General features: G+C 43.5%; 1 protein-coding gene across 1 annotated transcript; it reads left to right on the top strand.

The window, feature by feature from the left end:
• The first annotated feature begins 985 nt into the window (after positions 1 to 985).
• On the top strand, positions 986 to 18,851 carry NPW (neuropeptide W). The gene is made up of 2 exons (XM_077449372.1): positions 986 to 2,067; positions 15,730 to 18,851. The coding sequence occupies exons 1-2, from the start codon at positions 1,195 to 1,197 to the stop codon at positions 15,883 to 15,885; spliced, it is 1,029 nt and encodes a 342-aa protein (XP_077305498.1). The 5' UTR covers positions 986 to 1,194; the 3' UTR covers positions 15,886 to 18,851.
• Positions 18,852 to 26,149: the final 7,298 nt, after the last annotated feature.

Genomic DNA, 26,149 nt, shown 5'->3' with positions numbered 1-26,149 from the left:
GCCACCATTCAATGCCCCTGAGTGCCACCAATCAGTGCCCATGAGTACCCATCAGTGACACAAATCAGAGCCCATCAGTGGCACAAATTAATGCCCATTACAGATGCCAGTCAGTGCTGCCTTTAAGTGCCCATCAGTGCCTGCTCATCAGTGCTGCCCATCAATTCCCATCAGTGCTGCCTATTAGTGCCCATCAGTGCCCACCAGTTCTGCCTATCAGTGCCCACCAGTGCAGCATAATAGTGTCACCTATCAGTGCCGCATAATAGTGCCTCCTCATCAGCCTGGGTAGGAAGGGGGTGAAAGTGAGCTGTATTGAAGCGGTTAAAGAAAAATGTCAGCCATGTATTTAAAAACATATTTTCCTTTATTACATGCCCACTTCGTTTTTTTATTTTTTTTGTTCCACCCAGTGTTATTACCAAAAATCTGTCTTTATACTAAGCTGACACACACGGTTATTGTTATTGTTGGAATTTGTTCACACATGTGTGAAAAGCATGAGCGTGTTTTTCTAATGTCAGTCAAGGCTGATAAAAATGCATAGTACACTCCAACAATCACTTTGCATTTTCCTTAACATTGCACAAGGATGTTTGAACAAGGCCCTTTAAGAAACCTGTTTTCTCACCGAAGTCCAGCTAAATGGCCAAATTCTGGCAGCAGTGAGTATACAGACCGTAAGGGTTTTACACTTTTTCCATCACTGCTCTATTTCATGAGTTCTATTCCATGGGTGAATAGTAAGAGTCATGCAAAACCACAACCGACAACTACAGGGACACATCAGCACAATACTAACAAAATTGTATCATGAAGGTACAGAGTGTTAGACTCAATACACACATACAGACTCCCTCCCTTTGAGTATGAGTCTCAGAATTAAGCTGTTAACAGTGACGATCTCATCTCTCCTACCCCCTCCTCCAGATTGTCTTTATAAAGAGAGGAGCAGGGTGCTCAGAGATAGAACTCTATACTCAGGCTCTGTGCAGGAAAGGGACTCCTGTGCTGCCCTAATCCTCTTGCGTTCTGCATTGCTTCTTCTGGACCTTTGTGATCCACCTCTTCTCTGCACTTTTCAAAGAGTCCTCAGCATTCTCCAAAAAACTCTTTAGTTGCTGACAGAGAGTCCATCTTTGAATGCTCCACTGAGACTGCTACAATATTTTTAAGCTGCTGCACAGGTATAGTATGGGCAGGCTAATGAGCACAGCTGGCTTTTGGTTTTTAGGCTCCCTACTTGTGGTGGCCCCCCAACCGGGAGACCTTTGGTACAAGCACTCTGCCAGTCCCAGGTACCACACTGTAGGCAGAGCATCTGGACTTCTTATTGGCGTTCGGCGCTCCCCTTACTTATGGCGCAGAGATGTTGCAACTGGCCAGCAGTGGGCAGGAGAGGGAGCAGGAGTAACATATGGACTGTGGAGGGGAGTAGGACCTGACCACCAGCTGTACACTGACCCTAGAAAAAGGAGAATTTTGATGGAGAAGCTCTACAGAAACCTAGAGGAGAGAAGTCTGGCTGATAGCAAGGAGGCAATTCAGGATAGAGAGAACCTAGAAGAAGCTGGATGGAACTTTAACAAAATTAAGAAAGAAAAGAGAGATTTTGAAGAGCAGAGCTGGCACACCAGAGACCGAGATATAGCGGAGAGAAGTTTAGGAGAAAACAACATGATTATGGAACCAGAAAAGGAAGAATTGACAGGTCTGGAAGAACAAGGGTTGGCAGTAAAAGACCCAGCACTTTTACAGAAAAATGTAAAAAGAAACAACTTACTTTTTATGGAACCAAGAGAAGAAAAGAGGATGCCAGAAGAGACATGGCTGAATGATCAACCAGGAGAACAAGCTCAAAGCTTGGAAGGGGAACAGTGGGCGTTCACAGAGCCCATGAATGAAGCTAGGAGCTTTGATAGAGAGTCAAGGGAGCAACTGGAGTCTGGAGAAGACAAGACACCCAACAATGAAGGCATGTTGCCAATGTACCTGAAAAAGTACCTACATGAAGCCAACCAAGCATACCCCAAGTCATGGAGAAGACACCTTCCAAGAAACATGCAGGTAAGACATCAGTTCGATGTAAATTCTGATTTAATTGTGCATAATGCTAATAACCCACAGCAACCAATTATCAGTTATTGTTTAATGGATTGTAAACTAAAAAGAGACAGAATTTGGTTTCTCTGGGTTATTTCACTTGGTATATTATATTTCTTAAAACACTTTATGTGTTATGGAATGCAAATCAATATCACATACACATTTTATATCATATAACAAACACAGGGGTGAGTTTCAGTATTTTTTTTTTCTAGATTTGATTAGGTTGCGTATTTTGTATATCAGTGGTACAGTTTAGCTTGTTACTTACAAACCTTCACACTCAAACATTGAAGGAAAGCTGTAGTGTTTATATATTTTGCAGATATATCCATGTAGTGATCTATTTAACACCCATCTCCAGCTTTAAGTAGACCCCCCCCTTCTCCTGCACTTATTTTTTATTGATATAAAATTATGTATACTAGTGGCGGTGCGTCCATAAGGGCGCACGGGCACCTCCCCCTATCTCCTGCCACCCCCATCTAGCACCAATAGATAGATTCATGCATTGCATGAATCTATCTATGGCCACCACTGCCACCCCCTATTCAGGCACCTGGCCCCTTTTTGGGCACAGGGCGCCTGAATTAAAGCGGTGGGGATGTTTTTGAAGCACCTGATTAGAGCCGTAGACTCTAATAAGCGTCAAAAAAGGTTACCTGGGAGCGCCTTGCTTGGCGCTCGCAGGTCACTTAGCTGTGTTAGAAAAGAAAATGAATATTTGCTTTCTTAACACTAAACTGCCTCTCCGCCAATCAGGTGCTGGGATCTGTGACCCGTCACCTGATTGGCTGAAACGACAGGCGCTGTGATTGGATGCCATTTAACCAATCATAGCAGAGGATGGGAAGAAAGGACGGGAGAAGACATGGAGGAGCTGTCCCACCGAGACAGGTAAGTGCAAACGGCGGGCCAGTGGGTGGCACACTGGCAGCATTTGATATGGCACAGTGGCTGCGTTTGATGGGCCACAGTGGGAGAAATTGATGGGCACAGTGGCGGCAATTGATGGGCACAGTGGCCACAATTTATGTGCACAGTGGGAGCAATTAATGGCCACAAGTGGCTGCATATGATGGGCACAGTGGCGGCAATTGATGGCCACAAGAAGCTGCATATGATGGGCACAATTGGCTGCATTTGATGGGCACAGTGGCTGCATTTGATGGGCACAGTGGCTGCAACTGATGAGTTCACTGGCTGCATATGATGGGCACAGGTGGCTGCATTTGATGGGCACAGTGTCTGCATATGATGGGCACAGAGGCTGCAATTGATGGGCACACTGACTGCAATTGATGGGCACAGTGAGGCTGAAATTGATGGCCAATGACAGCTGATCACGTGATGTAAACAGAAGATCGGTAATTTTTTTTCTGACGGCTTGAGGGGAAAAAAAGCTGATCACCAGCTTCTGTCAGAGGGACATTAGTCCCTCACACATAGAGCTGTGGCTGCCTTATCTGTGCCCACCAGTACCACCTATTAGTACCCACCAGTGCCACCTACCTTTGCCCAACAGTGCCACCTATCAGTGATCATCAGTGCTACCTATCAGTACTGGCCATTAGTGCCAACCATCAGTGCCACCTTATCAGTGCAGCCTATCAGTGTCCATTGGTGCAATCTCATTAGGGCACATCAATGAAGGAGAAAAATTACCTGTTTTCAAAATTTTATAAACTGTTTTTTTTTGTTTGTTTTTTCAAAAATTTCTGTCTTTTTTTAGTTTTTTTTTGCAAAAAATAAAAAACCAACAGTGATTAAATACCACCAAAAGAAAGCTTGATTTGTGTGGAAATTTTTTTTTTTTTTAATTTTGGTACAGCGTTGCATGTCCACACAATTGTCATTCAAAGTGTGAGAAAGCTGAAAACTGAAAATTGGTCTGGGCAGGAAGGGGTATTAAGTGCCCAGTAAGCAAGTAATTAAAGCTGTTCCCTGTGTGCCTTCATCCATAGTTGGTGTACGCTAATACAGGAGATGTGTTGCTAGTCAGATGGAAAAAGGCCTTGAAAAAGAAAACTAATGCAGCCACCACATCTAATGATTGATGAGCTTTTTTTGTTGTTGCTGTTTTTTTTTTTTTAACCACTTTCCGCCCAGCCTATAGCAAAATGATGGCTGGGCGGTGGTTCAGTTATCCTGACTGGGCGTCATATGATGTCCTTCAGGATAACAGCTTCCGCGCACCCGTGGGGGCCGCATAGCGGCTATCAGTGGTGCGGTTTGTCAGTCTGACACACTGCTACACCGATCTTGGTAAAGAGCCTCCGACGGAGGCTCTTTACAACATGATCAGCCATGTCCAATCACAGCTGATCACGATGTAAACAGGAAAAGCTGTTGATCGGCTTTTCCTCACTCGTGTTTGACAGACACGAGTAGAGGAGAGCCAATCGGCGTCTCTCCTGACAAGGGGGGTCTGCGCTGGTTGTTTATCAGTGCAGCCCCCCTCGGATGCTCGGAGCTTTGTGGTGTCATTGGTTAGGAAGGGGCATATTTTGGAGATGTTGCGGAGGTTGAGGTGGTAAGGCTGATATATCTGTTAGTAAATTAGTGATACATGAAGAGACTGAAGGAGTGAGCTGAGGGGTAGAGAGATAGATTTAGGTGTCGTCAGCATAAAGATAGTATTGGAAGCCATGGGAGGCTATTACCTGACCCAGGGAGGAGGTGTGAATGGAGAATAAGAGAAGTCCAAGAACAGAACCTTTGGGGACCCTGATAGAGAAAGGGAGCGGAGAGGAGAAAGTATAGTTTTAAGTGACACTGAAGGTGTGGTTGGATAAATAGGATGAGAACCAGTAAAGCCTGGGAGTTTTTTTTAGGAGGAGGGGGTGGTCCACTGTGTCAAAGGCAGAAAAGAGGTCTAAGAGTAGGAGTACAGAATCGTGTCAATTGGATTTAGCTGCTAGCAGATCCTTTGTGAGTTTAAGGAGAGCAGTTTCCATGGAGTGTTGCGGGTGAAATTAAGACTGAAGGGGATCAAGAAGGTTATTCTTGGCGTGGGGGTCGCTCAGTTGGTTGTAGACCAGACGTTCAAGGAGTTTGGATAAAGAGAGAAGCAAGGAGATGGGGCGTAGGTTGTTAAGATTGATGAGGTCTAGTTAGGGCTTTTAAAGAATGGAGGTGACTAATGCATGTTTAGAGAGTTTGGGAAGATTTCAGAAGAGAGGGAGAGATTGAAGATGTGAGTTAGGGAGTGTAAAAAAGAGCCAGAGTGTGAACATAGCATTTGTGAGGGAACAGGGTCCAGGGGGCAGGTGGTGAGGTGGACGTTAGAGAAAAGTTTAGCAACCTCGCCTATAGTTGCAGGGTTGAATGGAAGAAGTAATGATTGTACCTGTGGACATGGGTTGTTAGGTGGAGAAGGTAACTGTACAGTGGAGTTCTCCTCATGAATTGTATCAATCTTATGTTTGAAGTGATTGGTGCTCTCCTGGGCAGTAAGTGAGTTAGTGGATGGAGGCAGTGGAGGACGCAGCAGAAAGTTTAAGGTAGAGAGGAGTTGAGGGGGATGGGATGATAAGTTAATGAGCATAATAAAATAAGTTTACTTTGCAGTGAGGAGGCAGAAATCGTATTTTTGGAGGGCAGATTTATATTGGGTGAAATTTTTCTGAGACTTAGTCTTATGCCGCAGGTGCTCAAGAGCGCGATTATGTTTTCTCAGACTTCTAGTGACATCCATTTGCCAAGGTTCTAGGGGTCGTGGACTGATTCTGTGTATAGTGAGGGGGGCGAGCTTGTCTAGGGAAGATGACAGTGAAGTGTTGTAGACAGAATTGACTAAATTGGAGCAGGCCAGGGATGAGATTTTGTCATAGAAGTAGTCAGTAGCAGAGTAGAGAAGAGAAGGGTTGAGGTGGCAAAGGTTTCTACGGGTAACTGTTAGGTGGATGGAGGGAGAGGAGGTGGAAGAGAGGGAGAGAGTGAAACTGATAAGGTAGTGGTCAGAGAGAGGGGAAGGATAATTGCAGAGGATGCACGGAGTGCATAGGTGGGAGAAAACAAGGTCAAGGGTGTTCCCGTCAGAGTGAGACGAAGCATGTATCAATTGGTTCAGGTCAAAGGAGGAGGTTAGACTGACAAGTTTGGAAATAGCAGGAGTGTTAGTATTAACTGGGATGTTGAAGTCACCGAGAATGACTGTGGGGATTTCAGAAGAGAGAAAGTAGGGAAACTAGGCAAAGAAGTCATCAAGAAAGGCTGATACTGGTCCAGGGGGGCAGTAGATCACAGCTATCCTTAGAGAAACTGGAGAGAAAAGATGAATCCAGTGTGCCTCAAATGAGGAGAGTGACAGAGAGGGAGGTGGGTGAAGTACCCGCAAGGTGCTATGTGGGGCTAGAAGGATTCCCACTCCCCCCCCTTCCGTCCAATGGATCTGGGGGAGTGATTCCAGAGATGGCCACCATGGGATAGGGCAGCAGGACAAGTAGTGTTTATGCATTCCTAACATGGAGCCACAGCTTGGCCCCACCCACCACTCTCTTCTCATTGTCTCACTGGCTGTGATTGTGTCTCAGCCAATGAGGAGAGAGAGACCTGGGACAACCAAGACTCCTGTGCACTTTGCTGGATCAAGAGGGGGCTCAGATGAGTGTAAAAGAGGGGCTGTGGGGGGAGCTGCACACAGAAGGTGTTTACCTTTATGCGTAGAATGCAGTCTTCAGGCTTTACAACCACATGTATCTAACACAAAAAAAAATCCTCTTTTGTTTTAAAGCATGGAAGAGTTAAAACGTCTGTCCTGCTTACTATCTGTGTGAGATCTCGCCAAAGTAAAGGCATCTTCTCAGACATTGGAAGATTTCCCTTCTATTCCAGTTTTAGTGATCACTCACATGTTTGGATTTTCCTCACTTTCAGTCCTAGTGACAATGGACAACACACATGGAGGGTGTTTCACCCAAATGAGGGAAACTGACAGCAATAAAAACCTAACAGATGTTCTAAAGCTTCCCTACGCTGTCCAGAGGTAAAAGAAAAAATGGCTTTAGATACACTATACAAGGCACAATACAATCTAAATCCAATAAAAAAATATATAAAATGTAATAAATATAACGTGGCTTATCAATCCTTAAAGTGGAATTCTGGTCTAAATCCATCTAATCTTAAACCTACTCCCACCCCCATTCTAATTCCAATGCTTAACAGCCTGTAGTGGAAAGATGTGTATACTTACCTTATCTAAGAATGCTCTAGTCCGGTCACGTGATTGGCTCCCAGTGACAGTGACATGGGCGATGTCACCAATAGGCTTACTGTGGATGATCTGTTGCTGGCTGTCCCTTCTCCCCACTGAAGCCTGCACTGAAGCCTACACTGTATGCACAGTCTGCAGTCCTTATACCTACAACACTGCTGTGTCCTGGAAAGATATGGAGGCCATCAGTAGAACCATCGAGAGCTGTGGGGGACACAGCAGACTCGCCTGGAAGAGTTGGCTTCCCAGTGGACAGGGGGGGATGATTCCTCAGGATGGAAGCAGCGTTTGGGGACACGGGTGATGACTGGTGGGGTAATCATTAAATAGCAGGAGATGTGGAAGAAGATACACAGAATAAATAAAGCAGAAGCAGGACAATCCTTGCAATACAGATCTTCAGGTACAGCTTCCTCCCCACATCAGGGGCAGATCCAGGGGGGGCAACGGGGCAATTGCCCCCTCCTAAAATACTGCCAGCTGATGACAGTGTGGCCGTTTCCGCGGGTGCAATCGCGGGCCGGTTCCGCGGGTGCCAGTGCGGCCGGTTCCGCGGGTGATTGTGCTGAGTGGACGGGTGAGGGGGGCAGCTGGGCGGCTTAGGAGGGCTACTGGCCAATCAGGAAGCCAGCGGACAGGGGAGCAGGGAGATGACATCATGTCTCTGCTGCCTATCTTCACTCTGGGACTCAACAAAAGAACACCTTAGCAGAAAAGTGACACAGTAGGTGACAATCCGCAATGTTTGGCAGGCTACGTGGCAAGTGGCAATCCGCAATGTGTGGCAGACTACGTGGCAAGTGGCAATCCGCAATGTGTGGCAGACTATGTGGCAAGTGGCAATCCGCAATGTGTGGCAGACTACGTGGCAAGTGGCAATCCGCAATGTGTGGCAGGCGACGTGGCAAGTGACAATCTGTAATATGTGGCAGGCTACGTGGCAAGTGACAATCCACAATGTGTGGCAGGTGACGTGGCAAGTGGCAATCCGCAATGTGTGGAAGGCGACGTGGCAAGTGACAATCCGCAATGTGTGGCAGGCTACGTGGCAAGTGGCAATCCGCAATGTGTGGCAGGCGACGTGGCAAGTGACAATCTGCAATGTGTGGCAGGCGACATGGCAAGTGACAATCTGCAATGTGTGGCAGGTGACGTGGCAAGTGGCAATCCGCAATGTGTGGAAGGCGACGTGGCAAGTGACAATCCGCAATGTGTGGAAGGCGACGTGGCAAGTGACAATCCGCAATGTGTGGCAGGCTACGTGGCAAGTGACAATCAGCAATGTGTGGCAGGTGACCTGGCAAGTGACAATCCGCAAAGTGTGGAAGGCGACGTGGCAAGAGACAATCAGCAATGTGTGGCAGGTGACGTGGCAAGTGACAATCCGCAATGTGTGGCAGGCTACGTAGCAATCCGCATCTGGTGGCAGGCGACGTGGCAAGTTACAATCCGCAATGTGTGGCAGGTGATGTGGCAAGTGGCAATCCGCAATGTGTGGCAGGCAACGTTGCAAGTGATAATCCGCAATGTGTGGCAGGCGACGTGGCAAGTGACAATCCGCAATGTGTGGCAGGCTACGTGGCAAGTGGCAATTCGCAATGTGTGGCAGGTGATGTGGCAAGTGACAATCCGCAATGTGTGGCAGGCTACGTGGCAAGTGGCAATTCGCAATGTGTGGCAGGTGATGTGGCAAGTGACAATCCGCAATGTGTGGCAGGTGATGTGGCAAGTGACAATCCGCAATGTGTGGCAGGTGATGTGGCAAGTGACAATCCGCAATGTGTGTCAGGTGACGTGGCAAGTGACAATCCGCAATGTGTGGCAGACTACGTGGCAAGTGGCAATCCGCAATGTGTGGCAGACTATGTGGCAAGTGGCAATCCGCAATGTGTGGCAGACTACGTGGCAAGTGGCAATCCGCAATGTGTGGCAGGCGACGTGGCAAGTGACAATCTGTAATATGTGGCAGGCTACGTGGCAAGTGACAATCCACAATGTGTGGCAGGTGACGTGGCAAGTGGCAATCCGCAATGTGTGGAAGGCGACGTGGCAAGTGACAATCCGCAATGTGTGGCAGGCTACGTGGCAAGTGGCAATCCGCAATGTGTGGCAGGCGACGTGGCAAGTGGCAATCCGCAATGTGTGGAAGGCGACATGGCAAGTGACAATCCGCAATGTGTGGAAGGCGACGTGGCAAGTGACAATCCGCAATGTGTGGCAGGCTACGTGGCAAGTGACAATCAGCAATGTGTGGCAGGTGACCTGGCAAGTGACAATCCGCAAAGTGTGGAAGGCGACGTGGCAAGTGACAATCAGCAATGTGTGGCAGGTGACGTGGCAAGTGACAATCCGCAATGTGTGGCAGGCTACGTAGCAATCCGCATCTGGTGGCAGGCGACGTGGCAAGTGACAATCCGCAATGTGTGGCAGGTGATGTGGCAAGTGGCAATCCGCAATGTGTGGCAGGCAACGTTGCAAGTGATAATCCGCAATGTGTGGCAGGCGACGTGGCAAGTGACAATCCGCAATGTGTGGCAGGCTACGTGGCAAGTGGCAATTCGCAATGTGTGGCAGGTGATGTGGCAAGTGACAATCCGCAATGTGTGGCAGGCTACGTGGCAAGTGGCAATTCGCAATGTGTGGCAGGTGATGTGGCAAGTGACAATCCGCAATGTGTGGCAGGTGATGTGGCAAGTGACAATCCGCAATGTGTGGCAGGTGATGTGGCAAGTGACAATCCGCAATGTGTGTCAGGTGACGTGGCAAGTGACAATCCGCAATGTGTGGCAGGTGACGTGGCAAGTTACAATCCGCAATGTGTGGCAGGTGACGTGGCAAGTAACAATCCGCATTTGGTGACAAGTGACGTGGCAAGTGACAATCCGCATTTGGTGGCAGGCGACATGGCAAATGACACACTCAGGGCTCCCATTGATTCTGCATTATGGTGAGTTGAACCATTTAATTTTATATTACAATGTAATAATAGAAATAATGTGCTTCAATCATCCTGACACCATAACAACCATGGAGCCGTAATGATTGAAGCGCCAATACCAGCCATTTCCCCTATAAATTGCCCCCAAAAAAACATATTTTATAGCAGTGCCCCTCCTGAGACTGGAGTCTGGATCCGCCCCTGCCCCACATCAGTGAGCAGCACAGTAGTAATGCCACAAAACCTCACACCAAATCTTCTCAAATCAGGAGGCAGCAGTGCCTTAGATGTCACACGACAGATATGTAGTCCATAGGCACATAGTACATTATTTTGTTTTGGAAGAAATCAAGATAAAAAAGGTAGATATTTCTGGATTCTGCTTAGGCACAAATAACATTTCTAGATGTTCCCTAGAGAATAGCAAATTTGTACTTTTTTGGTTCACTTCAAAGCTGATCTCCAGGTTCACTGTCCTTTAATTAGTTTGTCTGGCACAATTCTGACTCAAATTAACTATTTTCTAGAGAATAGTTCACTTGGGCCAGCTTGGCCTAAATAAACTAAAACTTGGAGCTCAGCTTTCGTGAGATCTCAGTGCCATTTAGGACCTCATCCACACTGTTAATACAGAGGTTTTACAGCTCCACAGACAGACACATGGGAATAGTTCATACTGCTTCTCTGAGAATTTTTCTGTGCATTGGTTGCATGATTATGGGACTCTAGATACAGTTTGAACTGCTTTTCAATTTATTGTAATTTCCAACAATCACCATTACGAATATTATATGTGCATTTTTGATGGTAGGTGCCCAGCTTACAGGGGAGAGTGGTGACAGATAATTTAGTCATTAACCCTTTTTTCTATACCTGAACATTTTAGTATAATTTGGGTTATGTATATATCATACACAGGGTGCTGAAGTGTTTGGTTTACTGCAGATTCAACATGCTAATGACTTTAAATTCAACCGGTTTCCATTGCATGCATTATTTTAGACCTATTGTCGGAATGACAGGGTCTCTGTGCTTCTCTATGCATTGCAGGCTGAGTGAGAAGGGCCTTTAGGGTGCCGTACAGTTTCTTGAAAACATCACAGTACCCTGCTCCAGCACTCCTGTCAAGAGCCTTCAGCCCTGATCCAATCAGTGGGTTGGCTCTTGGACAGAATTGTGCAAATATCAAAATGCCTTAAAGCAGAGTTCCATCCAAAAGTGGAACCTCCACTTATTTGCATGCAGACCACCCTAGGCAACACCCACTTGTGATGCTCAGATTTCAAGTATGAAATGATTGAATCCAATAAATGAAAGGAGTGGGAGAGGGACAGTAAAGCTGGGGAGGAAAGTTCGTTTTTTTTTTTTTCTGCCAATTTTTTCACATTGAGGAAATGTCCTATAGCCACAACAGAAAGTGAGAGGAATCGACTACATTTCGATCAGTCTTCCCTATTCAGCAAAGGTTGTAGTCAAAAAGAACACATTGCTACGTAGAGCTAGGAGAGTGCTGCTCACCCCAGACGAATCAGAATAGAACAAGTTCCCCCACAAAACGGGGTTTTTAGGCAGCAAAAAAAAAAAAAAAAGGTTGACCTAACAATTGACTTCTGTCCAACACACAATTTGGGAAACTTTTGTCAATCAGCAGCTGCAGCCACTGATCAGTATATTCTGTCAGCCCACTGTCTGACCTGAAAAAAATAAAAAAATACTCATCTATGGACAGCTTTAGGCTGTAGGACATAGTACATACAAGGCATTTTTTAATTCTAACTTGAGTAAGCAGCATCACACTGAGCAAGACTTTACAAATACCTGCATTCACACAGGTGATTTTGAAGCAGTGTTTAGGACAAATTACAGGTGTAGCACAGGCATTTTTGCATCAAGTGTAGTGCTTACCCCTATGGGGCTGCTGAGAATATACCCAGGTCCTCTAAGCAGTACAGAGGCTGCCTGTCACTAACACAGTTCCAGGGGTACAGGCTCACAGGGTAAATTGCAGTCACACAAATGTAGCGGTACCCCAGTAGGAGCTGCTGAGAATTGTGGTCTGTCTGTCACCCTGCCCCAGCTTGGCACACTCTTGTCACTCATCCAGAAATATAAAGCAGTCCTTGCACCAGTGGCGGTGCGACCATAAGGGCGCACGGGCGCTGCCCCATCTCTCCTGCCACCCCTGCTAGCACCAATAGATAAATTCATGCATTGTATTAATCTATGGCCGCCGCTGCCACCTCCTATTCAGGCGCTCATCCCCTTTTTGGGTGCAGGGCACCTGAATTGCAGCGGCAGGGGTTGGTTTGGAAGCACCTGATTAGAGCCATAGGCTCTAGTAGGCTTCAAAAAGGTGACCTGCGAGCACCATGCTGGGTGGGCGCAGGTCACTCATTCACTTTTCTAACACTAAACCACCTCTCAGCCAATCAGCTGCTCGGATCTGTTACCCATCACCTGATTGGCTGAAACGACAGGCTTATGATTGGATGCCAGGTGTCCAATCACAGCAGAGGATAGGAAAAGACATTGACGAGCTGTCCCACGAGACAGATAAGTACAGACGGAGGGCACATTGGCTGTGTTTGATGGGGCACAGTGGGAGCAATTGATGGGCACAGTGGGAGCAATTGATGGGCACAGTGGCGGCAATTGATGGGCACAGTGGCGGCAATTGATGGGCACAGTGGTGGCAACTGATAGGCACAGTGGCGGCAAGTAATGGGCACAGTGGCTGCATTTGATGGGCACGGTGGCTGCGTTTGATGGCACAGTGGCTGTGATTGATGGTACAGTGAGGCTGCAATTGATGGGTTTTTTTCAGAATTTTTCTGTTTGTTTGCGCCCCCCCAAAAAAATTTGAGCACCAGCCGTCACTGCCTTGCACTTTGTTTATGTATATTTTAGTGAGGGATATTAACCACTTCAGCCCCAGAAGGATTTACCCCCTTCCTGACCAGAGCATTTTTTCCTATTCAGCACTGCGTTGCTTTAGATAACAATTGCGCGGTCGTGCAACATTGTACCCAAACAAAATAGACGTCCTTTTTTTCCCACAAATAGAGCTTTCTTTTGGTGGTATTTGATCACCTCTGCAGTTTTTTATTTTTTGCACTATAAACAAAAAAAGCCTGACAATTTTGAAAAAAAAAGCTATATTTTTTACTTTTTGTTATAATAATTATCCTCAAAAAATATATAAAAAAAATAATTTATTCCACAGTTTAGGCCGATATGTATTATTCTACATATTTTTGGAAAAAAATATCAAAATAGGTGTATATTGATTGGTTTGCGCCAAAGTTATAGCGTCCACAAAATAGGGGATAGATTTATGGAATTTTTATTATAATTTTTTTTTTTTTTTTACTAGTAATGGTGGAGATCTGCAATTTTTATCAGGACTGCGACATGGCAGACAGATCGGACATTTTTGACACTATTTTGGAACCATTGACATTTATACAGCGATCAGAGCTACAAATAGCCACTGATTACTATATAAAAGACACTGGCGGGGAAGTGGTTAAACAATAGAGGGCGATGAAGTGGTTAAGTGTGTTCCCTGGATGTATTGTAGGAGGGGGGGTGGGCTCACTACAACATGACAGATGACAGGGAGCAGTAGATCCCTGTTATGTCACTAGGCAGAACAGGGAAATGCCTTTTTTACATCTCCCTATTCTGCCTCTTCTCGCCTCAATCGCGCGCAGCTGGCGAACATCAGCAGGCACGCTCCCGCGGTACTCAGCAAAAGGGACGTACAGGTATGCCCTTTTGCCTGCCCGTGCCATTCTGCCAACGTAAATCAGTGCGTGGCAGTCGGCAAGTGGTTAAACTTGGATAGGGATGGGGACCTATGAGATGCCCAAACGAGGGTGGAGAAGCAGGGAGGGGGGTTATTGTTTCTCTTTAGGTTTGAGAGGAGCTTTTTTGGAATATGGAAGTTTAAAGTGTAGAAATTTTTAGATGTCCACAGATAAATTGAAAACTAGACTAGACATGTGCATTTAGTTTCAAATCTAAATTTCGGGCAAAATTGCCGTTATTCTGATGTTTCCAAATTTCTGAATTACAATGGAAACAAATTTAAACATATCTAAAATAAATAACAAAATTAATTTGAATATTAATTAGATTATTATTATTATTATTATAATTATTATACAGGATTTATATAGCGTCAACAGTTTATGCAGCGCTTAAATGGAAATGGAAAATGGAAATGGAATATTGCAATAAATATCATAAGGTTTAAAAGTGAAATAATATCATGAATCCCTGGTCTGCTTTATAGAATAAAAAAAATATTGAATAGAAAATAGAATAGAAAAGTATAGAATTGAATAGAAAATAAAGGAATATAATAAAATAGAATAGAATAAAACAGAATAGAAGAGAAAATAAAAGAATATAATAGAAAGAGCAATATAATAGAACAAAATAGAAGAGAAAATAAAAAGACTAGAATAGAGTAGCATGGAATCGAAAAAAAAAATACAAAACGATTAGAATAGATAGAACAAATATAGCCGTCTTCTGAAATTTGAAGTTTGAGAGACGGCTACATTTACATTTATTTATTCCTTTTTTATTCTATTTTGTTCTGTTTTTCTATTCCTTTATTTTCCAATTTTCCATTCCATTAAATCTTTTTTATTTTCTATTCCGTTTTATTCTATTCTATAAACCAGCCTACGTAGGAATCATTTCATTTTTATAGCTTACTGTATTTATTGCAATATGTTTCCATTTTGAATTCAAATTCATTTTCAAATTGGAATTCACTTTGAATCGATTTGAAAATAATGAATATACAACACTAATCCTAATATACAAAACGAATTCTGAAAAAAAATCATTCTAACAATAAAAATGAAAAAATAAATTAACACATCTGAAATTAAACAAAATTTTCCTGTCAGGCACATCTCTAGTGGAGACAATAATATAAACCAAGCAGTGATGCCATATCTATTTGTCATTGTGACCATTGTACCTTAGTAAACCAAATGGGGTAAAGAAAATAGTGCCTTTGGATATGCTTTAAAGGGGTCTCCTAAGGTGGACACCCATGCGGGCGCGCTCCCGATTCCTGCTTCTGTGTTCATTCACACAGAATGCAGGACTCAGCCCCGTCCCCTGGCCCCCATGTAATTGGATTTGACTGACAGCAGCGCAAGCCAATGGCTGTGCTGCTATCATTCTATCCAATCAAGAGCCGAGACAACGGGCAAAGAGGTAGAGCACGTCTCCGCTGTGGGAATGAATGGGCTCAGGTGAGTAAGATGGGGGGGGGGGCATGTCAGTGTCAGAAGTTTTTTCACCTTAATGCATAGGATGCATTAAGGTGAAAAAACACAAGGGTGTACAACCCCTTTAAGTTGTTTTACTATTGCTGAGATCTGATAACAATTTTGTGCTTGCTAAGTTTACGTCATCTGTAACACATCTGTTTTCCCTTCAGCTGTTTTATCCCAGGTCGAAGGCTTCAGAATGGATTAATTGTGAAGACCTAGCATGGACATCACAGAAGATCCTATGCAGAGCCAGCCTTCACCCACACCCATCCCATCCAAGAAGGCAAAGTTCCAAGCCTGAGGACCCCACCACTCCTCTCTGAACCCCTAAAGAGGCTCTACTCAAACTGCTAGTGACTGATGGGCATATGGATTGACCATATCCAATTGATGGCATCACTGTGGGTGGAACACTGGAGATGCTCGGGGCATGGGTAGCTCCACTCAAAACTGATAACTATGATGAATGGGCACCAGTGTGCTTAAAGTATATTTAAATCCCAAAGTTTTTTTTTTCTCCAAATTTGGATAGAGTAGGTGAGGGATAAAACCAGTCAGGTTTTTCTGCCACCTGTGTCCTGTAGGCTTTACAGGAAGTGAGGAGATATCTTTCCGATTTGAAGAAGGTCCTATTTAAGACAGTTTCCATGGTAACAAGTCTCCCGATTTGAAAAATTACCCTCTATTCCTGTTTTGTTGGCAATGCAACATTTTGGACTTACTCTCAGCTTTATTCCCAATGGCATTTGTGATCAGGGCAATTAGAAAGAAAGAATCTTCCTTGTGGGGACACAGACAGCAATAAAAACCTGATAGTGGCACTAGCCCCTCGCCACTCTATTCAGATAAAGAAAAAAAGTTTTTTAGTCTATGATTTAGGACTAATCTTCCTAAATACTCAGCTCACCTTATAATGATGTAAATCACCCAAATAAGTGATTCATGCCGTGCTTATGTATATAAATTAGTAAAATGTTTAACAATAAATACTTATTATGCATTATAATCTTCCTAACAAAAATAACTTTTTATATCATACACTTCTGTGAATCACATTTTAAATGTGGCAAAAATATTTAAAAAAAGAAAAAGAAAATCCACAATAAATCCTGCAGTCGTGAAAAGAAAAAATCAAATAAATGTGAATTTGAGAATCAATGCAACAAACAAGATCTTCAACTCTTCGTGTGCAGCAAATACAAATCCCAGTGTGACGTTCACTTTCCCCTGTGGACACACTCTAACCTTAGGGGGTGGACCTTTAACCTCTTAGCGCCGAGCGTAAACAAATGTACTTCCTCTTGGTGGGTGGGCCTTGGCGCCAAGCAGCTGCATATTTGCATGCAATAGTGCAAATAGAGCTGTGCTACCGACACAGTTACTGGTGGCTAACATAAAGCTTTCTGATCATGTGACCACGGTGATTAGCTGTGATTGACCATAAGCCCTGCCTCCTGGTATTCTAAACCCCTTAAAGGGCTGGCAGGTGATGGCTCCAAGGGGTTAAGTTATAAAGTCTAGTAGCAAAATTTTCCCTTCAAGATGGGAATAGCTATTTGCAGATGTCACTCCCTTAGGCCCAATTCACACCTGCATGACTTTTTCTTGCTCGTTTGTTGAGTGACAGCATAGGGCAACCAATTCATCTGAATGGGATGCCCTTTCTGCGACAAACATGCCAAAAGTAGCTTCTGCACGTTTTTGCAGTGAGCCTCGTGTTACTGATGCTCACTTTTTTTGGGGGGTACCATTAAGAATTATTAACACCACAAGCATGATACAAATTTTTCATACGTTTTCAGGAATGCAACCAAAAACTCACTTTTCTGGGCACATTCCTGGGACAGGAAGGTGTGAATGGAGCCATTTGGATCTTTTCTTTTCCAGAACAAGAACTCAAAATGAAACAAAGAAATTACATAGTGTTCAACAAAACCATTTTATTAGAAATAAACTTTGCACTCACATATTGTAGTAATAAATATGACTCTGCCTATACTTTAAGCACACCCCTGTTCCAAACAACCCTGCAGGACTTCAGAATTTAGGTATGTTAGCTGAAGTGCACCACAATCTGTACTCAAGCTTCCATAGGTTCAAGGAGTGGAGTTTAATTACAATTTCAGTTGGCATTGGAACTCTGGTTGGCAAGTCAGAATGTTATGTACAGTCGGCATTGTGCATCACAACATCTTATGGCCTCTGGTCATCCAGTGATCAGTTTGGCTTTATGTATTCTTAAATTCATGGGTAAGTACATTACAAATCAAGATGTATAACTGAAGGGCCAGTAATCCTAAAATACAAACTACTATAAATAAAAAAAAGGTATTACAGATAGTACCCGAGTTACAAACATTCGACATACAAATGGAGGGAGACAACACAAAACAAGACAAAATCTAACCCTAGGAAGGGGAATTCACTCCTGTAATGCCACGTACACACGACCAGACTTTTCGACGGACTAGGTCAGACGGTCTTCCCGACGGACTTTCGGCGGAGGTCCGACGGACTTTCTGAACGAGCGGACTTGGCCAAACACGACCAGACAAAGTCCGTTCGAATGTCCGTTCATTTTGAACGTGATGACGTAAACGGGACTAAACAAGGAAGCTCAATAGCCAGTAGCCAATAGCTGCCCTTGCGTCGTATTTGGTCTGTCGGACTCACAGACGAACGGTTTTCACGATTTTTAGTCCACGGACTTGAGTCAGTCGGATAGATTTGAAACATGTTCTATTTCTAGGTCCTTCGGATTTTTATCATGAAAAATGATTACATTAGCCCACACATGATCGGATTGTCCGACGGACTGATCCCGTCGGACCTAGTCTACCGGAAAGTCCGGTCGTGTGTACGTGGCATAAGAGTTATCATGGGAAAAAGGTGTCTCCAAATTTTCAAAATCCAATTGTCACAGGGACAGAAATGTAGGTGAAATATTCTGACCAAGGCACAGACAGTAAAACAAACATTACAGGGGTGTTCACCCTCCCTATGCTATCCAACAAAAACTTAAAAAATTTTTTTTTGTCTGGAGTTACATTTTTTAAGTGTAACTGTTCCAATTTACATACAAATTCAACTTAAGAACAAACCTACAGGCCCTATCATGTTTGTAACCCGGGGACTGCCTGTACTAGCATTTACAAATATACAGTGCCATAAAAAAGTATTCATACCCATTGAAATTTTACACATTTTGTCATGTTACAACCAAAAACATAAATGTATTCTATTGGGATTTTATGTGATAGACCAACACAAAGTGGCACATAATTGTGAAGTGGAAGGAAAATTATAAATGTTTTTTTTTAATTTCTTTACAAATAAATATGTGAAAAGTGTGGTGTGCATTTGTATTGAGCTCCCTTTACTTAGATACCCCTAACTAAAATCTAGTGGAACCAATTGCCTTCAGAAGTCATCTAATTAGTAAATAGAGTACCCCTTTGTGTAATTGAATCTTAGTATAAATACAGCTGTCATGTGAAGCCCTCAGAGGTTTGTTAGAGAGCCTTAGTGAACAAACAGCATCATTAAGGCCAAGGAACACATCAGACAGGTCAGGCATAAAGTTGTGGAGAAGTTTAAAAGAGAGTTAGGCTATACAAAAATATCCCAAGCTTTGAACATGTCACAGAGCACTGTTCAATCCATCATCTGAAAATGGAAAGCGTATTACACAACCGCTAACCTACCAAAACATGGCCATACACCTAAACTGACAGTCTGGGTAAGGAGAGCATTAATCAGAGAAACAGCCAAGAGGCCCATAGTAACTCTGGAGGAGCTGCAGAGATCCACAGCTCAGGTCAAAGAATCTGTCTAAAGAACAACTATTAGTGGTGCACTCCATAAATCTGGCCTTTATGGAACAGTGGCAAGAAGAAAGCCATTGTTGAAAGAAAGCCATAAGAATTCCCGTTTGCAAGAAGCCATGTGGGAGACACAGAAAACATGTGGAAGAAGGTGTTCTGGTCAGAGGAGACCAAAATTGAACTTTTTGGCCTAAAAGTAAGACGCTAATTGTGGCGGAAAAATAACAACGTACATCACCCTGAACATATCATCCCCACCGTGAAACATGGTGGTGGAAGCATCATGTTGTGAGATGCTTTTCTTCAGCAGGGACAGGGAAGCTGGTCAGAGTTAATGGGAAGATTAATGGAGCCAAATACATTGCAATCTTAGAAGAAAACCTGTTAGAGTCTTCAAAAGACGAGACTGGGGCTGAGGTTCACCTTCCAGCAGGTCAAAGACCCGAAACATACAGCCAGAGCTGTATGTTTTGGCCTAAAAGTAAGACGCTATGTGTGGCAGAAAAATAACAACATACATCACCCTGAACACATACATCACCCTGAACATATCATCCCCACCGTGAAACATGGTGGTGGAAGCATCATGTTGTGGGATGCTTTTCTTCAGCAGGGACAGGGAAGCTGGTAAGAGTTAATGGGAAGTTGGATGGAGCCAAATACATTGCAATCTTAGAAGAAAACCTGTTAGCCCTTGTACACACCGTCTGAGATTCCGACGGAATGTGTCCGATCGGACCGTATTGTCAGATAATCTGACTGTGTGTGGTCTCCATCGGACTGTTTCCGTCGGAATATTCGACGGACCAAGTTTTCCAGCTTGTCTATAAAATTTTCAGACGGACAAAGTGCAACGCATGCTCAGATCAAACTCCTAGACCAAAGCTATTGGCTACTAGCCTGAATTTAGTCCCTTTGTAACGAAATAACGTCATCACGTTATGTACAATCGGATTTGTCCGACCGTGTGTATGCAACAGTTTTGGACAAAATCCGTCGGACAAGATCCAACGGATTTGGTTGTCAGAATGTCCGACCATGTGTACAAGGGCTAAGAGTCTACAAAAGACGAGACTGGGACGGAGGTTCACCTTCCAGCAGGTCAAAGACCCTAAACATACAGCCAGAGCTACAATGGAATGGTTTAGATCAAAGCATATTTATGTGTTAGAATGGCCCAGTCAAAGTCCAGACCTCAATCCAATTGAGAATCTGTGTCAAGTCTGTGACTTGAACTCTGCTGTTCAGACGCACTCCATCTAATCTGACTAAGCTTGAGCTATTTTGCAAATAATAGTTGGAAAACATGTCACTCTCTAGATGTGCAAAGCTGGTAGCGAAAGTTGTTTCTACAAAGTAAAGGCCTGAATACAAATGCACGGCACAATTTTCACATATTTGTAAATTTTGAAAACCAGTTTATCATTTTCCTTCCACTTCACAATTATGTGCCATTGGTCTATCACATAAAATCACAATAAATTAAATTTACATTTTTAGTTGTAACATCACAAAATGTGGAAAATTTCAAGGGATATGAATAGTTTTTCAAGGTACTGCACATGTATTTAATTACCATCTGGAGGTAAAAGATATCTCTGTCTCAAAAAAATAAAATATAATGGTTTGGGTACAGTAATGCATGATGGAGTAATTGTCAGTCAAACTATCACAGAACTGAAACATGTCCTGGTAATGAAGGGGTATATACAGGCTAGTAAATAAAAATCTATTTATATACTGTGTATATACATATATGTATATATGTGCTCTGGTCTAATGAGACCAAGATAAAACGCATTTGGTTCAGATGGTGTCAAGCGTGCATGGCAGCAACCAGGGGAGGAGTACAAAGACAAGTGTGTCTTGCCTACAGTCAAGCATGGTGGTGGGAATCTCATGGTCTGGGGCTGCATGAGTGCTGCTGACATTGGGGAACTACAGTTCATTGAGGGAAACCATGAATGCTAACATGTACTGTGACATACTGAAGCAGAGCATGGTCCCTTCCCTTCAGAGACTGGGCTGCAGGGCAGCATTCCAACATGATAACGACCCCAAACACACCACCAAGATGACCACTACATTGCTAAAGAAGCTGAAGGTAGAGGTGATGGACTATGTATTTCAAGGGCTCCCGAGCTATATGACCAAATTAATTAGAAGGCACAGTTCTATTCTGACGGGAGCAGCAAACACTATATGAGTTGGCTCTCAATACTGTGAAAAATGAAAAAGGTGGGGTGTGTTGCGCTTCCTAAATACCAAATAAACTAACAGTAATACAAAATAATAAATAATAATATCAAAACAAAGAAGTGCAATAGTGCTTGAAAAAAATTGCATCTGTGCATAGCATAAAATCAACTGATTCAAAGTGCATCTGTGCATAACTCCAGTGTCAACAACAGTGATACTGTGATAGGTAAATTCAGGTGCATATAATGAAAAACATGTATCAACTAAAATATGTGGTATAAAAAATAAAATGTGATATAAAAAATAAAAAATGAGATATGGAAAATAGCAGCAAAAATCGATAGCAGCAAACAAGTGAATCTAATTAGAGTGTCCCATACATAGTCCAATCGTGGAAGTTAAATGCAATATCACAATCCAAATAAAGTGCAATGTGCCAAGCCAACTCTCTTCCAGTGATTTTTCGTGCCAGTGCTGGTTACACTAAATAATTACCTCACTGCTGCGAGGTATGCAGCGGAAAAAAGATCTTTTTGCAAGGAGTGCTTGAAACAGGGGGATGACTGCAGAGAGGAACTTCTAACGGTGCCGAAAATCATCCGATTTCCTCGTGGATGTTACCAACGTATGTACTCAAAGGGACAGATAAATAACATCCACCATAGTGTAGTATATAAAACCATCGACTTTATTAAAACATATAATAATCTACTCACAAGAGGAAACGAATTGAGCACACAGCTAACAGTGGACCGATGAGCGTCTCGCTCGGGTGTAAACGTCACTTCCGGTTTCCTACGCGTTACGTCACACAATGACTTCGACTGTGTGACGTAACGCGTAGGAAACCGGAAGTGAAGTTTACACCCGAGCAAGACGCTCATCGGTCCACTGTTAGCTGTGCGCTCAATTCGTTTCCTCTTGTGAGTAGATTATTATATGTTTTAATAAAGTCGATGGTTTTATATACTACACTGTGGTGGATGTTATTTATCTGTCCCTTTGAGTACATACGTTGGTAACATCCACGAGGAAATCAGATGATTTTCGGCACCGTTAGAAGTTCCTCTCTGCAGTCATCCCCCTGTTTCAAGCACTCCTTGCAAAAAGATCTTTTTTCCGCTGCATACCTCGCAGCAGTGAGGTAATTATTTAGTGTAACCAGCACTGGCACGAAAAATCACTGGAAGAGAGTTGGCTTGGCACATTGCACTTTATTTGGATTGTGATATTGCATTTAACTTCCATGATTGGACTATGTATGGGACACTCTAATTAGATTCACTTGTTTGCTGCTATCGATTTTTGCTGCTATTTTTCATATCTCATTTTTTATTTTTATATATCGCATTTTATTTTTTATACCGCATATTTTAGTTGATACATGTTTTTCATTATATGCACCTGAATTTACCTATCACAGTATCACTGTTGTTGACACTGGAGTTATGCACAGATGCACTTTGAATCAGTTGATTTTATGCTATGCACAGATGCACTTCTAATGCAATTTTTTTCAAGCACTATTGTACTTCTTTGTTTTGATATTATTATTTATTATTTTGTATTACTGTTAGTTTATTTGGTATTTAGGAAGCGCAACACACCCCACCTTTTTCATTTTTCACAGAGGTGATGGACTGGCCAAGCATGTCTCCTTTTATGCTGTCCCTTTCAAAGTGGAGCCAACATGCCCATGTGGGGGTTATCCTTTTCGACACTGATCAGCTCATCCATTTCAGCCGTGTGATTAATATAACAATACCAGTCCATTAACATTGGGGTTGTGGTAGTGCCCCATATTGCTGGGATGCAGTGCCTGGCAGCATTTACTAAATGAAGAGCCAGAGATTTGTGATATTTGAATTTTGGAAGGGAAGTATGAAGTAGCAAACATTGTGCTGGAGTAAAGTCAAGGGTAAAGGTGGTGATTTTAGTTATGTCATCATGTAGCCCTTTCCAGAATTCCTGTAATTTCAGAAAGGACCACCAGATATGTAGCAAGGATCCAAGTGAGGATCTGCATCTCCAACACAAAGGGGGGGTTAAGGGCAAAATTTGTGGAGGATTACATGGGTTCTGTACCGTCCAGAGAAAAGTTGATATCCCATTTCCTGAGCCGTAACATTTACCGACCCTTTGTGCATAAGAGTAAGGATTCTATCCCAGTCTGCGTCTGTAAGGTTGAGGTCAAGTTGTGTCTCCCAAGTCTGACAAACTTTATTGGTTCTTGGGTGTATGTGGAGAACAAAAGGGAGTATAAGATAGAGATCATGTGTCGTTGTACCATGTGTCCTGTGCAAATAACTTCCAATGGAGTATGGGAGCGGAACCAGTATGGTGCAGTTCTCAGGTGAAAAAATGCTGTTACTGAACGCAAGTCCAGAATGGGAAGATGGCGTTTTGCATCTTTGCCTGTGGTGCTTCAAAGGATAGAAAGGCCCCCTTTTGGAAAGAGTGTTAAGCGTACACCTGTTCGTAGGGCCATACTTCTTTTAGGAATTGACTTGAAATGCCAGGAGAGAAGTCCGAGGTGAGTAAGTGGACCTGGCTGAGACGAAAGAGCATAAGGATTACATCCTGTGTGGAAACAATGCATTTGACACAGTTCCCCATAAACGATTACTGTACAAAATAAGGTCCGTTGTCATGGACCATAGGGTGAGTAGATGGATTGAAAACTGGCTACAAGGGCGATCTCAGAGGGTGGTGATAAATGGGGAATACTCTGAGTGGTCAGGGGTGGGTAGAGGGGTCCCCCAGTGTTTTGTGCTGGGACCAATCCTATTTAATTTGTTCATAAGCATCCTGGATGATAGGGTAAACAGTTCAATTTCTTTATTTGCGGACGATACTAAGCTAATCAGGATAATAACTTCTTCACAAGATGTGGAAACCTTGCAAGAAGACCCGAATAAATTAATGGGGTGGGCAACTGCATGGTTCAATGTAGAAAAATGTAAAATAATGCATTTGGGTGGCAAAAATATGAATGCAATCTATACACTAGGGGGAGAACTTCTGAGGGAATGGAGCAAGTACAAAGAAAGGCAACAAAGCTAATAAAGGGTCTGGAGGATATTATTTATGAAGAAAGGTTGCGAGCACTGAACTTATTCTCTCTGGAGAAGAGACACGTGACAGGGTATATCATTTCAATATACAAATACCGCACTGGTGACCCAACAATAGGGATAAAACTTTTTCATGGAAGGGAGTTTAATAAGACATGTGGCCACTCATTAAAATTAGAAGAAAAGAGGTTTACCCTTAAACTACATATAGGGTTCTTTACTGTAAGAGCTGCAAGGATGTTGAAACCTTAGGTAGAAAGGCTGGATCTGTTTGAAGGATTGCCCGGTCTGAAAAAACTTTTAGAAAGGGTTCTGTGACCGTCAGGGCCTGAAGCTTGCTGACTCTTTTTGCCGACGTGAGCTACTTTTTTTAAGAATGCTTCCTGTAAGGGTTCAAACGGAGCTCCCGTGAGACCCTGTAAAACAATAGACAAATCCCAACTGGGAAAAACTTTAAGGCCTACCAGCCTATTCCGTGAAAGTGCCCTAAAATAATCTTGAAATTAGGACCTCTCTGGATAGAGTCTTCTCGAAAAAACTGATAGAGCCGCCACCTGGGTCTTCAGGGTACTGGCTGCCAGCCCCTTCTCCATTCCGGAGAAATTCTAAGACTGACACAAAATTTTTGACCTGAAGTGCACCAGGAATTTACCCTTTTCCAAACCTTCAGTTATATGGCCGAGTTACCTCTTTTCTACTGGAGAGTAGGGTCTTTACTAATTTATCAGACAGTCCCTTGGCTTTTAGGAGGTGTTCTTCAGAAACCAAGCTGTTAGATGTAACCAGTCTGTTTCCGGATGGTTCACTGCCTCCTGTGTTAGCAGGTCCTTTCTGGGCGGCAGCTTCGATGGAGGTTCTGCGGCCAGGTTTAATACTGTCACCAGTGTCTCTTTGAGCAGACGGGATTGACCAGAATCAGTTTGTTATTTTCCTCCCTGAATTTCCATAGGACCAGCGGTATCGGGGGGGGGGGGGGGCATAGCACAGCTGGTAATGCCATGGGTGGGCGAAAGCATCTATGCCTATGGCTCGGTCTTCTCGATGATGTGAGAAAACCTTCTGTACTTTCAAATTATGTTTTCTCGCGAACAGATCTATTTGAGGTTACCCCCATGCTTCGGAGATCATCAAGAAAACTTCTTGGTTCAGACTCCACTCCGCTAACACCACTCTCTTTCCACTCAGTAGGTCTGCTAGCAGATTCTGTGATCTCTTTAGATGGAATGCTGACAATGAGGACATATTTTGTTCTGCTCTGGTAAGTAGCTGACTGACCAGCTCCAGGAGTCCTGGCTCCTGGTCCCCCCTTGTTTCAATACATAAGCTACTGCAGTCGTATTGCCCGAGAGAATGTATACGTGTTGTCCCCTTACTATTTGTTGAAAGGCTAGGAGAACGAGAAAAATGGCCTTCCGTTTCCATCAATTTGAGGATTTTCAGCTTCTGCTTTGGACCAGGCCCCCTGAGCGGTTTGGCCGTCCAGGTGGGCC

Source organism: Lithobates pipiens, unplaced genomic scaffold (assembly GCF_037356315.1).
Source record: "Lithobates pipiens isolate NorthernLeopardFrog02 unplaced genomic scaffold, aLitPip1_a1.2 Scaffold_22, whole genome shotgun sequence".
Classification (NCBI taxonomy): domain Eukaryota; kingdom Metazoa; phylum Chordata; class Amphibia; order Anura; family Ranidae; genus Lithobates; species Lithobates pipiens.
Note: the sequence above shows the minus strand (reverse complement) of the source record. Positions and strands in the feature narration are given on the sequence as shown.

What these genes read in the sequence shown, in the direction of transcription:
- NPW (XM_077449372.1), top strand. Translation starts at nt 1,195, where the DNA reads ATGGGCAGGCTAATGAGCACAGCTGGCTTTTGGTTTTTAGGCTCCCTA. An exon ending in ACCTTCCAAGAAACATGCAG is followed by an intron (nt 2,068 to 15,729) that starts GTAAGACATCAG and finishes TTTTCCCTTCAG; the next exon opens with CTGTTTTATCCCAGGTCGAA.